The sequence below is a fragment of the Anneissia japonica genome, unplaced genomic scaffold (genome assembly GCF_011630105.1).
Source record: "Anneissia japonica isolate Jap-2015-1 unplaced genomic scaffold, ASM1163010v1 scaffold199_len4679917_cov187, whole genome shotgun sequence".
NCBI lineage: Eukaryota > Metazoa > Echinodermata > Crinoidea > Comatulida > Comatulidae > Anneissia > Anneissia japonica.
The window spans coordinates 3552093-3567846 of NW_022686322.1; the positions used below are offsets into that span (position 1 = coordinate 3552093).

A 15754-nucleotide genomic window follows, 5' to 3' on the forward strand; every position below is an offset into this window, starting at 1 on the left:
TTTATTGTTTATAGTCATCTGTCTAATTCAGTCGGCTTGCCAGATAGTTAAAAAAAAAACTCCATACATTATTATCCTTTATTATATAAAATGATATATAATAAATATAATTTAATTAAATAATTTAACAAAATAACGAATAAGTTAATTGAAATACGCTGCAAACCAAACGTAAAAAATAATCAAGTTATTACATTTTTAATGCGATTTTGCATGAATAATAAATAATAAATTTAAATGTGTTAGGCCTATGTTATTATACAGTATTTACTATGGTTTAGTAATTTATATACTTTTTATTTTTGTACTATTTGTTAAACTTATATATAATAAATAATTTAACAAAATAGTACAAATAACGAATAAGTTAATTGAAATACGCCGCAAACCAAACGTAAATAAACACATTTTTAATACGATTTTGCAATTATACAACTTCATTTATTTTTATAAAAATATAGTACATAAAATTACATTTTTAATACGATTTTGCAATTATACAACTTCATATATTTTTATAAAAATGTAGTACATAAAAATATCAAAATTCTAATTTTCACACAATTTTTACACAATTATACATTACGAACGGCAATACGAACAAATCAACGACTGACAAGACTGTGGGATGAATATGTACAGTAGCTGGTATCCGGGGGGTTCATTAACTGATGACATCGGCAAGCCGACTACTGTACATTCACCGAGAAACGCACTACATTCACTGAGAGACGCGCTTGGCGTTCCATAGAAATTATCGGCGGCTCAACCGGTCATATCCCCAAGGACGACAGATGAAACAGAAAACTGAAAAGATTCCTTCTTGAATTGAAAAGACAAAGAAAACCAAGCACACAAGCCCATAGATACTGTACTATACTAGGCCTAGTCGTCCAACATAGAAGACATAATTCAGAATAAAATATTTTTTTATGAAATAAGTTTTTATTATTATTCGCCAACCAGCCACACCGAAACCCTAGGCCTAGATTCTGATGTGGGCGAGAAAGCTGTTTATCCAAACGCATAACGTTGGCATCGCGTCTTGTCTATAACACGCATGGCATAGGGCCCAGGCTTAGCTACTTACTTCGATGTAAATACTTTTGAACAGCTTATTTCATCATTTACATCACACATTGCAGTATAACCATCATTTCTTTCTTTCATATGTTCGACGTAGAGAGCATATACAGACAGAATAAGCCCTGCTAAACACAGAAAAATTCGAGAAAGACGATGCCATAAAGGCAAAGCTGCCTTACTGCTACAGCGTGTTGCCATTGCTACCGAATGTTGATGACTGATTGACACCAGAATACTGTACTGAATCAACCGATCAAACGGTATCACGGGATGATTGACAATGATAACAACTCTTGTTGTCGATGAGAAAACGAACACCTGACGGCATCACTCCTCATCATATGATATCATAATATTCTTTTGCATTGATCAATATGTTTTAATTCAATTTTTCACCACAGTATTTTCCGCAATAATATCTTTTCCTTTTTTAAAAATGAATTTCCACCTCTTATTATTTTCTTTTTCTTTTTTGTTTCAAACTTTACCATGGAAAAAAAAATACTTTGTAAAAAAGAAGGCTTTAATTTTGACATACATGTATATATTAGTTACCCGTATTTTATTTGAAATGTAATATATATTAAAGATGGAAAAATTAATGAAAACAATAAAAAAAAAAGAAGAGACAATAAAGGTGGGTGACTCCAACGAAAAACAAAAAAAATAATTTCTTTTCCAATCGACTGCTTTAATTGTTCTCTGGAGGAAAAAACAATTTTTAATATGTTCATGCATACATAGAGAAAGAAACTGATTTTTCTAAGACAGAAAAAAGTTGTCTGACAAAGAACTGGATTTTTGAATATTTAAAAACTGGGGGAAAAGGGGCATAACCACCCTTTTCCCCCCAGTTTTTAAATATTCAAAAATCTGTATCTCATTCACCGTTCCCCAGTTTTTCGTCAGACAAATTTTTTCTGTCTAGAAAAATCAGTGCTACAACATATAAAAATTGTTTTTCCTTCCGGAATCTGACTTTAGATTCATTGTTGTTTTGGCATTGTTAAAGATATACTATCCCTTGAAAATGACAAAATCATAAAAAATAATTTTGTATTTAACTTTCACAATTTGTAGTAACATACAAATTATTAACTTGAGCATAGACATACTGAATTTTAAAAATGTGTAACCTGATTTTGATACTGGATAATAATAAAAAATCTTTTTTTTAAAATAATAAAATACTTTGAGTGACTGAAAGTGTTTCCAGTGGCAGATTCAAGGGGGTGGGGGAAGATGGCCTCCTACCACCCCCCCCCCCCACCAAATTGTTCAACATTTTTTTTTAATTGAGATATTAAGGAAATTATATTCAAATTTTAAGTCTGAGAGTGCAATTTCCTGCCATCTGGTGGCGCATAATCACAAATTTTCTTAATTCAGGCTGGGGCTGAGGCAGTATCTGGAGAACCTCCATCTTGCCAGGCCCCTATTCTGAATTCCTGGATCCGTCACTGGTTTCTATCTTTAGCTGTAAAATTATTGGTAAACATTTTTAAATAGGCCTACACTACAGTAATTCCTATAGGCCTATTAGGCTACATGAAAATGAGCAAATAAAATAGGGCTCTATTTTGCATGGGACAATACACCTTTAAGATGGAAGATAAGATGTTATATAAAAAATATGTATATAGGCCTATATTAATAATAGTTTGAATAAGATATCTATACTTATATTTATATTGCAGTAAGACAATTTTGCAAACTTTGGATGGGCTTCTTTTTGAGGCTACTTTTGGAAAGTAAATAGGGGGCCTTTTTTCAAAATAGGCCTATATGCTGTACATTTTGGGAATTACTACTAAAAACAATAAATAGGGCCACTGTCAATCTGTAATCATTGAGTGTATTTTAGTACCTAAGTATTGTATAAACCAAGCATGTTTTAAATTTATTTTGTTTCTTTGAAATTCATGTACAGTGGATGTCCTGACTATTTCGAAAAGAAGCCCATGGGCTTCTTATTCCGGGACCCTCTTTGAGAGTGGTCATATAAAAGAATATTCGCTCACAAAACCTAAATCTCTGTTTAAACCATTTAATTAACATTAGATTTAAGACAGTGGAGTCAACGGATCTTCAAGCCTTAGTAGATTTGAAATTGGTGCCTAAGATTAAAAGCCTAAATCACAGATAGGATGGCTAGGTGAATTTAAGTGATCATTTTGATGGTCTTTAACTAATTTTTTATGGTTGTTAAGTTTGAGTTTACATACGGTTTCGCCTACATAATTGCCATTATTACATTTAGTTCAAAAATGACAAAATTTGGTAAACTGGGTTCGGCAAACCAAAATTCGGCCAACTAGGATTCGATGTTTTGGGTGACCAGGATTCAGCAAAGTGGCCTAAATTCGGCAAATCGGGTTTCGGCTAACTGGATTTTCGACCAATATTGACAACAAAAAACGAACACACACAAAGCTTGGATGTAATCTTATTACTCTCTCTTTGTTTATTTTTCAAAACGTAAAAAAAATGCATAAATATGATTACATTTTCACACTTCAAATTCTTGTAAAATGAAATAAATCACATTAACCGTCAATCAACGGAATTTTTTTTCAGTTTTATTAATACATGTTATACAATATTCAAATTTAGTTGAGCATCACTGATGAAAATACAACTAGAAATTATTATATAGAGTAATGCAGAACAACAAGGCATTCATTATTATCAACATTTCCAAAATGGATACAAGTCTAGAGCCTGAGGGTTGGGAAGTGGTTAGGTATGAAGTGGGTACAGTATGGTTTGGTATGGTGTAGGCTTAGATGTTGGGGAGGGTAGGGGAAGGAAGAGATGGATATACAGTAACGGAAGTACACTTTACTGCACTGCACAAAAATGTGTATAATACTGAATGCACTCCTGTCTATGGCAACATAATTAGGTTAAAAAAGTTTTAATTTCCATAAAAAAAATGCTCATCTAATGGCAATCATTGTCAATTTAACACAGCACAAACTATTTAATTTACTATATATTCACAAAAGAAAAATTCATTGAAAAATATTACAAAATCTGATATAAATTGATATAAAAGAGTAATATATAATTATACAATTACTAATATATAATTATATAATTAGCAGCATTACACTTAGTATAGGTGCATAGTTGCTGTCTCTTATACACATCTAGATGTGTATAAGAGACAGCTACAGTAATTCCTATAGGCCTATTAGGCTACATGAAAATGAGCAAATAAAATAGGGCTCTATTTTGCATGGGACAATACACCTTTAAGATGGAAGATAAGATGTTATATAAAAAATATGTATATAGGCCTATATTAATAATAGTTTGAATAAGATATCTATACTTATATTTATATTGCAGTAAGACAATTTTGCAAACTTTGGATGGGCTTCTTTTTGAGGCTACTTTTGGAAAGTAAATAGGGGGCCTTTTTTCAAAATAGGCCTATATGCTGTACATTTTGGGAATTACTACTAAAAACAATAAATAGGGCCACTGTCAATCTGTAATCATTGAGTGTATTTAATTAACAATTTCTCATTAAAATAAATTGGAAACTTCCCTTCCATTATGACATTTAACATAAAAAGTACAAATTATATTATCTGATATAACATTCAAAAGTTTAACCAAGCTTCAATTCCAGGCCACACTTGATATGCACAGATGAAATTCATAACGGAATGTTAACAATTATTGAATTAATACACTTCCTTGTACTTCTTTTATAACAATATTCACTTTATGTATGGAAGCTATGATTCCACAATTGTGGCAAAGACAATTCAAACCAGTCACTCGTCGCAAAAATCGATTTTGAGTTATTAATACAGTGTTAGAGAGTAAAATAATAGCTATAAAATGGTAAAAAAATCATTAGAATCGGACATTTCCTTATGAAGTTGCAAGCGTTTAAACACACAGCTGTTTAAAGAACAATTTATGAGAAATCAGCCTTCAAAGTTTATGATTTCACGCATTTCTCATGCAGAAACTATCTTTAAATCCTTAAAAAGTGTTGTTTTAACATTGAAAATGGGGAAAATAACAGCATAGAATGATGTATAGATATATAAAGGTTAGTTCAGTGCAACAAAATAGATTTTTAAAAATTTGACATTCCAGCATGTTTTGGCCATTTTCTCTATAACACGATTTGCGACGAGTGACTGGTTTGGCTTGCCTTTGCCACAATTAATGAACCTTTGAACTAAAATAAAATTAAATCATTTTTTACATTTTTAAAAATTGTTCATTCACGAAAAAAACTATTTATTTTCACAACAAAGAGCATTTGCTAAAAAATAAAACGTCATTAGATTATCAACACCTAACTTTGAAGTCAATTACTATGGTACACACCAATCTCCTAAAATATACTGTAACAAAAGTACTGAACAGTACACTAAGTTTGAGTCAGAATGTGATAATGAATAAATATACAATAATAATAATAATTATTATTATTATTGTATTTAATAAAGATATATAACCTTTGATAAATTTGAAAAAAATACCCCAGTTCTATATATATATAAAAAAAAATAAATTAAAGGGTTTGCATGAAATATAGGGCACCTATGCATTTTTTAATTAATGGGGAAATCATCAAGCTGATAACTTACTTAAATACTAAGTAAAGTAGTTCAAATATTGCATTATATTTTTTGAAGTTTTTTTCTTTCTCAACAGTACATCTTTCTTATTTAGATTTACAGTAGCACCAGTGGCAGCATACAGCTCTGTCCACAATATCAAATAACTATTGTATGCCCATATATAGTATATGATATGCCCATATATAGTCATGATGTGCCTATATATGGTCATGATGTGATGTCATCATGACCATATTTATGTCACATGTTTTTGTCAAACAGATATTTTGGACAGGGCTTAAGCAAAGACACCATTACCATTAGATGCCACTTGAGATTGTCAGACTAATATTCATTTGCAAATCAAAAATAAGTTGTTCTGATTACAGTTCCTGGTATTGTGGTCTAAAAGAGAAAAATTTCTAGCATCCTAAACAGTTAAACTATGTCCCTTCACCCTAACAAGGCATTTTTACTCTGGGTCAATAAGTGGATGCCCTACATGCTTTCTTTAGAGCAAATTTCAAGGCTTGTGGGACCCCTTGTTGAAAAATTTCTAGAGCCTCTATTGTAAACAGTATATAAAAGCATTCATCTTGTTATATGTGCTCATACTTTACAGTTTGTTTGTGGCTATAAGTCAATCACAATAAAAGATTAATGACTTTTAATACATACCTTAATTAGTGAAGGTAATTACTAATCAAGTCTCCCTCTAATTAATGATCCCCTTCAACTAAAAACAAACCACTTCGTGGTCTCAAATTAACAGATGTCTTTTATATTCTTTATTCTAATTAGAGACCAAAAAACTACTAAAAAAAGACCATGGAGGGAGGCCTGTAATTACAAATTGTAACTAATATGCAGTTTTTTATGAGAATGTAATACAATGCAACTAAAATTTAATTCCTCTCTACTGGTATATTATCATAGAGGTCTCTTCCTGATAAATTATACTATCTTCAATATTGTCAAGTTTCAAGGATATAATTGTTATTATCAAACTTCAAGAATAATTTATCAAGGCAACCAGTAATTACCATTTAAGCTTGCAACCACACTAGATTTTAGACAATTTTATAACTTCACCTAACAATAATATAGAGCACCCTCTATGGTGGAATATATCACCTTAATTTACAGTACTAACCTTGCTTGTAGTTGCACACACTTTGAATATGGCTTCAAATCATTTCACACATTTATGATTTGAATTGTCTTGTACTTTTTAATATATGGCATAAATTTTTAAAAATTGTCAATAAATTACATTTTTGTAACCATCAGTCAAACATTACTGTACAAAATCAAACAATTTGCAAAAGTAATGTCATTATTAATTAATAATATAAACAAGTTCTATATAATACAAAGAAAGCACATTATATACTGCTGGAAATGATACATTTTAAGGAACAGGACAACTTTTTTTTTTTAACCTTTAATGTAGAAATTGGAGAGTAAACCAAAGCAAACCTAATACAGCATAATATTTGCGTGGAATGTTGCCATATGTTAAACTTCATTTTTGTGTAATTTAGATCGAAGATGCCAAATAACTGTTGCAATATGTAATGGCTAAAGCATATTGTATAACATTTACAATATTCATCAATGGCAAGCATACATATTTAAATTGTTTGGTTACACTTATGCATTCACACAGGCTTGTCCGTGCATGCCTGGATGAACATATACTCTCATGAGTCTACACTCTCATGTGTCCAAACTATGATGTCTACACACTTGTGTCCGCACACAATGCCATGCATCCACACACAGTAATGTTAGCATGCCTGCATGAACACATTATGCATCCACACACTTACGTGTGCATACTCCCATGAGTCTACACTCTCATATGTGTATACTCTGATGTGTCCACACTCTGATGTCTACACACTCTTGTGACCACACACTTGTGTCCGCACACAAAGCCATGTATCCACACACAGTAATGGTACATACAGCATTTTTCTTCCTACACACACCCTCAATTGCAATCACTCGCACATAGGTTTTCATGTGAAACTTTGTATGTCACAGGAATGATACAAGCTATGTTAGATCCTTAAAACTTTGGCAACAGTTCTCATAAAAATCTTGGCAGAAATAGTTATTCAGTATCAATCAGGCACATATTATACATACCCTATATATAGGGTGTGTGGTTCAAGGTTGAAAGATTACAGGAGCAGCAGAAAGCCACTTTGAATAAGAAGCAGTACATATTCTTTATAAGACACTTTTTAGCAGGAAGTGATCCTTCAAGGTTACAATTTATACCACCATGCAATAATTAACAAATGTTAATAAAGGCTTTGGTCTCTGAATCAAATTAATGACCCACAGGATAAACAATATAACAACCCAATCCAACCATGATCCAACTAATACCTCTATCTCGCCAGAGAAATGTATTATCTTAAGAAAATCTGCGCTCAAGTAATAACAATAATAATGATATGTCACTCTTATACCTTATAGAGCCCTATGCCAGCCAATGGATTCAAACACATGAAACACACAACTGAGATCTCTTCAACTGGTAATTAAACACATTGGCTTTTGAAGCTATCAGAAACACTAACTTCTGGGTGGAGACAGTCAACAGAGACAGAGTACAGTACTTCGCCCAGACAAATGCTCAGCCTCAGAATCGAACCTCTGATCTTTTGATTGGAAGCCTGGCATCTTACCACTGTGTCACGTTTTTACTCGCACTGCATTACCTGAAACTGTGATAGTGCTGTTTGTCACCAATTGGACATCACTATTATTAGGTCAAGTTTAAGGTCAAAGTGATGTGTAGAAATTGGGTAGTAGTCTTGCTGTTGGGAAGAGTTCTTCATTACCACTGGCTTGATGCGTAGCAATGTCCGAGTGAGGTCTTGCATTCGGTCAAAGTACCTGTATACCACTGGCTACCTGGTTGGGGTAAACATGATGTGGAATGTGCATTGCTGTTGAGTTGCTTGATAAGTTGTCACCAAAACCAGTCACCATCTGTTGCATATGTTTCTGTTGTAACTGTTGACACTTCTGTTCCCTATAGTTAGTAAATAATAATAATAATAATAATAATTTGGATTTGTAAAGCGCATAATACATAGGTCTCTATGCGCTAAAGAGATATGGAAATAACTGACTTTAAAATATGGAACCATAATACAAATATAAATAAGATCAATGGATGGTGTAGTTCAAATATAAATAAGATCAATGGATGGTGTAGTTTAAAATTTCCTTTGCTATTATACACTATACAATTTTATGGGACAAATACATACTGAATTGCCCATATATAGGTATGCTAAATGGCATCCATTTCGCCCACGAACCAGTTTGGCTGCGATGTATTTAATATCTTAATATCCAGAAAATCAGGAAATTAAGTGTTTTTTGTTTGTCTTATTAAAATATACAATATATTTGCTTTAGAAATAAATAAAGGCTTATCATATCAGTTACCACTGGGAATTTTAAGTTTGTTAAACTTATAATCAAGTATTCTATTGGTTGTTGTTTATATAGATTCATTATTGATGTTTTTTTTTTATATATAAAACACCAACTGAATAAAAACAAATATTGTGACCAAGGATTATTATTACCTTTTTTTTTAAAAATTGTCAGAGGAGGGCAGAAAACAGAATAAAATAAAATTCTTTTACCAAACACATCCAGACAAAGGAGAAAATTAAAATAAAATTTTATTGTTGAATGTAAACAGTGTAGTAATAGGATAGTCAAATGCTTTAAATTTATATAATTATTAGAAGGAAATATATGTATCATATTTTTGGAGATTACGAGGCAGCGGCGGGCATAATAAAAATAAAGAAAAACTTTTCCTTGTGGTAGCATGGTAGTGCACCAATTGACCAAAAATAAAATTGTAGTTTTATTCGAAATCATCATTATTGGCAAGCGGCGGGTTCCCTAAATAAGGTATAAAATACGTCTTGCCTTAGTATGTGTTGTATTATTTTTAGAACAAAATGATGGTTACATTTTTGGACTAATTATCAAGAATGTAAGAAGATATATATACTTTTTTATGCCAAAGTCTCAAAGCGCTTGAGCTGTGGACTACTCGTACAGTAACTTGGTTTTCCCCTAAGGGTTTCTTGATGTCTGAGCTACCTGGTAAATTGGTACAAGCTGCTACTCTCATCTTGTATTAAGGGTACTATTATAATAATTATATTACCCTCATCATTATCAGCAATACTACGGTATCAGCACAAATAAATTATTAAAGGACTGCTAGCAGTTATTGTTTTATATAATGTCTGCATAATGTCTGTAACAGCGTACCTTCTTTTATTAAAATATATCCGAAAAAAATCACAGCTTCATGAATCACATGGATTTGAATTAAAATTGTGTGCTGGAGTACTCAGGACCAAGCTGCATCTTCAGGGTTGTAGCTGTAGAAAACTATGGGTGGGTGACATTTTAAGGGTAAGTGGGTGATTATATTGGTAAACTCTAAATTATAAATAAGAATGGATTTTAAGGATGAAAAAGTGGGTTAATAAGGATGGGTGGAGGGCCATAAAATTAGCTTTAGACTGGATGGAAAACATCAATACTGGGTGGCCCCACCCACCATAACTACATCCCTGCATCTCCACTACTGTACTGTATACTCAGTTTATATTACATTTGTTTCTTCATTTGCTAACTCAATCAAACATACAAACCTGAGTTTATTTAGTTTTTCCAGCCACATCATATGTTCTGCCTCTAACCTTGAATTCTTTTCTTCCTCAGCGCGTAACTCTGCATCTGTGTACTGTGAAGTCATGTGACACTCCATCTTTAGCTGCTCAATATACTCAACAGCTATAAAGACAAATTTTGGAAGATTTAAAAATTGTCAAAATGGCTGGTCTACATACACAAATATAAAGAAATAACTATAAACCAATACATTAGGTTATTCACTGTTTGTTATTTGAATATCTGTCAATGTTTCTCCAAACGCCTATTCCAATTATAAACAGTTGCTGGCAGTCATTCCTTATCAAAATAACAACCAAATTGACCTTTGACTTTGTTTAAATGATTCAGTAGCTTCCAGACTTCATTCAATCTACTTAAATTAAAGTGAAAAAATCAGTTCCCTTAGAAATTATTTTAGCTCACTTTAAATGCATCAATATATTTACAATGTGCGACACAAATTGTCACTTTGTGGAAGAAACAAACTGAAAATAAAGACAAATGTATGAAGTAAGACCAGAAAGACGTATTGAGCATGACACAAAGTGCAATTAATTTCATGGTGTGCTGTTCTTTCAAACTTTGAGAAGTACCCAATACACCGAATTACAGTAGTCACCAAAGAGAGTGCATACAGTATCACATTTTGACCGAGTGGGTATTAAAGTTGTTTTGAGAGGCCTTCTAGGGGGCCTAGGCCAATCGCTTGCAGGACTCATCAAATCCAGCGCTGACTCAATATGTTGATTAAGAGGTACTCTAAATCATTGTTTAAATCACTGCTATGTCACCTACTAGAGGTAATGTTTTGATTGGTTAAACACTTTTGGTACTAGTGCATATAAACTTGCTAATATGGATATATTTTCATTCCTGATGATGATATAATTAATGTCGAAATATTGAATCCCAACATGATGGCGTGTAAATCAATACTTGGAGTATGTATTATACTTTCTTATCTGAGTAAACAGTGGACCTTTCGGTTAGAGGTACTCATTGAGCTTAAATAATGTACTGCCATCAAGTCATATTGTTGCAATTTCTGTATGAAATATTTAAACTATTATACAAACTTAAATTGCTGAATTGTAGAATAAGATGTTTCTTTTGACTACGATGGCCAGTGAGTCAATATTTAAAAAATCAACATTACCCTTTTTAATTAAAAATGACTTGGTGTAAACAAATCAATAATGATATTGTGACAATTGTCTATATTTTCTCACAAATTTGCATACAGTATTTTAATAAATTATAGTTGGAATTTTAATTATGTATGTTATACGTATTTATATGTTATGTACAGTATGTATGTCCTTGTATTTGTTTATATAATTTATTTTTTAAGATTGATTTTGTAAATTGACTCAATTCAGTTTTGAACTGCAATGTCACATTTTAAATAAAATCCAGAATAAATGAAAGAGTCAGAAGAACGTTGTTCTAGCCTAGAGACGAGGCCTGTGTTCACACGACGAGGCTATGCGAACATGTTCAAGTTTTCCATCTGTTTATTTCACTCCATTTAAAATCTAACGGGTCAAAATTCTGACGTTTATTAAAGAAATATTTACCAAAGCTTTTCAAAAAGTTATTTTACGATAAAAAAAATTGACAAATAAATTAGTTCGTAGAGTTTTAAAACTGTCGAAATTTATTTGAGTGGAGGCATATTATTGTGTGAAAAAACTGCCCCCTAGCTGTTTGTTTTGATTTTATATCCACTATAATGGGAGTAAGTTTGCTATGTCACAAAAACCGTGCCTAGGCTGAAGTCTTAATGACTTTGAATGAATTAAGAAAGTGATGTGGCATAGATAAATGAAAGGTAGAAATTTTGAAGAGGTAAGATTATGGTAGGCATAGTACAATTAGTAAAAACATTGCATAGGCCCCTGTGAATCATGAGGCTAGCCTGCAATAGCACAACTGTCACCAAATAGTTTTTAAAAGTTTATAGTTTCAAGCTACTATTACTGTAGTTCTTGTGGAAATTATTGAAGGCTTTCTTTTTGCGATTGTTTATATATAGACAATGCATCACTTAGGGAGTGGTTAGTTTTAATACCTTCTTGGTTCAACAGTGATATATAACGTTTGCAAGCAGCGGTGCAGACTAATATGTATGAGAATAAACAGTTCATAAGCTAAACATTTACTAGTATACGGTATACAAGGTGTAATGGTAAACAAATAAAAAAACAAATAAGCTTTTTTCCCCCAAAGAATTTCAAGAATCAAGTGACTCACCACACTTGAGTATAGTTTGCCTATGAACAGCTTTACGATTCTCCACATTCAATCCTGGAATAAGCTTCTTTAAGTCCTCAAACCTCTGCTGCACCTCAACACGTCGCTCCTTCTCGGTGATCTTTTTCCGTGCCCTACGAATGTGTACCTTGTATTGATCGTGTAACGTACTGTTGTATTCGGGTTTAGCTGGCAGTTCGTTTGACAGGGTTGGAAGACTGTCATTTTGGCCAGTTGGAGATGGGCTAATTGTCGGACTGCAAAAACTGCTTACACTTGATTGGTCAGATATTTCCCCAGTATTCATTGTGTCCGTATCTTAGGCACATGGTTGTTTTGACAATGCTCTTTTAATACTTTTACCGGGAAGTTTTGTATTTTATCAATGCTACGACATCAAGCTCTGCATCCCATATTCCCCATGAAGGTACTGTTGTAGTTTCCCTGTCTAAAAAAATGAACATTAATATTGTTTATACTGTATTCAAATGTTTTGGCATTCAGGGATGTTAAATAATTTGACATTTATCTATATTCTGTTTTCATGTAAAGTGCATTGAGAGCTTTCTTATAGATGTGCTATATTAGAATGAACTATTATTATTATTATTGTTCCATACATCATAAATGGTAACTTACAGAATAGACTTTGACAAATTATTGCCCAAATATGCAAATCAAAAATAGGACTAATGATTTGAAATAGATTGTGGATGAATAAACAATAGATAAAGGCCTGTCAGGGGAATACAGGAAAGTAAACTAATAAAATTAACAATAACAGAAAATAATAACATTCTAAAACTTTAACACAGACATTAAATTTAAGTATTAACTATTATAATGTCATAAATGAAAAATAAAAGGGCAGGGTACTAAGTTCAAAGAAATCCCTTCTGGGAGATCTGGTTAAATGAGTTTATTTTGCTGCGGATGATACCCATCGGTACTGACTTCCGCGAGACAATTGGTAATGAATAAAAACATGCTTATACTATGAATTTGCGGGAGATGGGTCAATTTCCGGGAGATTCTTACTTGCTTGCGGGAGTGCGGGAGGCCGTCTAAATTTCTTGGAGACTCCCATAACTTTCAGGATACTTGGGACCCCTGAAAATGGTGAAAACTATTTCTATATGCCTTCTTGGTTAAGCAAAATCCTCTTTAATATAGTCTTATTTTAGTCATATTCTACTATTTATTGTGTTACTTACATATAGACCTAGGCCAATCCTATGCTGGGCTCACTCTAATATTTTTTATGTTTAGCCAATTGTCTAAAGTCAACAATTTTTTTTAGCCAATTGAAGCTCTCTTTAGCTAAAATTTGATGAAAACTGTTAAAAATCATTAGCCTTCTTGCTGACAGGCAGGAGGTCCAACATATTTGACAGTGGAGTCCAAACCAAGGGGCCGACTAGAGTCTTGCCGAGATGTACAAGGGCGGGGGGGTGTGTGTGGTGATCGAGACAACACTACTCTAGGGGGATCCTACAGTACAGTATTTTTGTTTTTCAAACCGATTATTAACAACAATACTAGGCCTAGGATATGCTCTTTCAACCACCATCACATCGCATCGGCCATCGTGTTTTATTGAAAAGCCTATGCTACTGGGTACAGTACCTTCATATTAGTCTACATCATACTGCCGCTGCCCTGCATCTACCGCGTTAAAATAAAAATTACAAATAAAAAATAACTTGCAAGGCACACAATGATGTTTGCAGCAAGACTACTCATACAACAACACAAATGAGCGTCGTATGGAGGTAGCGAAATATGGAGCTCAAATGAAAAAAAAAACTGATGTATTTTAGCAAGTATTTAAAACTATTTTTGATTTTAGGCTTTCGTCAAAATGGCTAAAGCAGTTGATTTTTTTTTCAATAATCCAACATAGTTTTTCGCCCATGGCAACTTGGTGATCGGTTAGCGTGAGCCCAGCTATTTACTGTATACCAGGTGAACCACCACACAGTTTCTGGACAAAACGGCAATAAACCAAAACGGCAATAAGTCAAACAGCAATGACCAAAACGGCAAAAAACCAAAACGGCAACACTTTTTGACAAGAATGGCAATAGACCAAAACGGCAACACTGAAACGATGCAAAACAACTTATGTCATAAAAGTAAAAACGCAAACAAATAAACTAATTTTTAACATGAATGTGTACTGCGATTAAATACGGTAAGAATGTGGCTAATAGCAGCAGCAGCAATAAATATATCATTAACAATAATAATAATATCAATAATATTATTAAATAATAATAATAATATTTCATACAAATTCAATATTAAAAAGATTGGGGGAAACAATATAAAAGCAGTAAAAAATTACTCATGGCCGAATTGACTTGTGGCCGAGTTGACTTGTGGCCGAGTTGACTTGTGGCCGAGTTGACTGTGGCCCAGTTGATTTGTGGCCGAGTTGACCTGCACCCTACTAGGCCCTACTTAAATACGGTACTAGTCTAGCCTAGGTAGGTGCCTACTACTACTATTATAAACCCACGCCTACAGCAGTTGGTCCTGGCCTGGCTGGCCTTCGTAGGCCTAGCCTTGGTTCACTTCTTTCTATTTGTGAGTGAGGAAAAGCTGCAGTATATTTTATCCAATCCCAGGTCACAACCCAAACTCAAATCAAAAATATTGTGCCTACCGCCTACCTTAAAATATCATCAAAACTCAGGTTGCTTTACGTCTACCACCAGAAAAGTGGACGACAGGTGCATGAGAATCGGAAAGCGTGCTTCGCCAAAACAGAACAAAGAAGTCACAAGTCAATATTCCTTTTGTTTGTACACACCCTACTCAACCCACTGCAACTTTTTGGTTCCTTTGTTGTTGGTGTACAGGGATGTCCAAAATGGCGAAAATAGGAATGATGGGAGTAAGCGTGTAGTAAACACGCCGCTGATTGGTTAAAATTGATTGAGGAGCAGGTAATCTATTTTTAGATTGAAACGGAGTTCCTATAAATCCAAGTTTGTGTTTTCGTACGAAACAAAACAGTAGGTGTTCTAGTGTAACATAACACTTTCCGTGATTTTAAGTAATATACTATATGCTAATTATCTGTT

The 15754-nt window shown here is 33.1% G+C and overlaps 2 protein-coding genes across 2 annotated transcripts in view; both read right to left on the bottom strand.

Moving 5' to 3' along the window:
- LOC117116267 (vitamin K epoxide reductase complex subunit 1-like protein 1) overlaps window positions 1-1317 on the bottom strand; it is a 7131-nt gene extending 5814 nt beyond the window's left edge. The window contains exon 1 of the mRNA XM_033260275.1: window positions 1091-1317. Coding sequence (XP_033116166.1) covers window positions 1091-1284 — 194 coding nt within the window. The 5' untranslated portion in view covers window positions 1285-1317. The remainder of the gene's footprint in view (window positions 1-1090) is intronic.
- A 3819-nt stretch (window positions 1318-5136) lies between these two features.
- Window positions 5137-15548, bottom strand: LOC117116259. The gene is made up of 4 exons (XM_033260263.1): window positions 15341-15548; window positions 12666-13113; window positions 10391-10532; window positions 5137-8730 (listed from the first exon to the last, which is right to left on the bottom strand). The coding sequence occupies exons 2-4, from the start codon at window positions 12970-12972 to the stop codon at window positions 8583-8585; spliced, it is 597 nt and encodes a 198-aa protein (XP_033116154.1). The 5' UTR covers window positions 12973-13113; window positions 15341-15548; the 3' UTR covers window positions 5137-8582.
- Window positions 15549-15754: the final 206 nt, after the last annotated feature.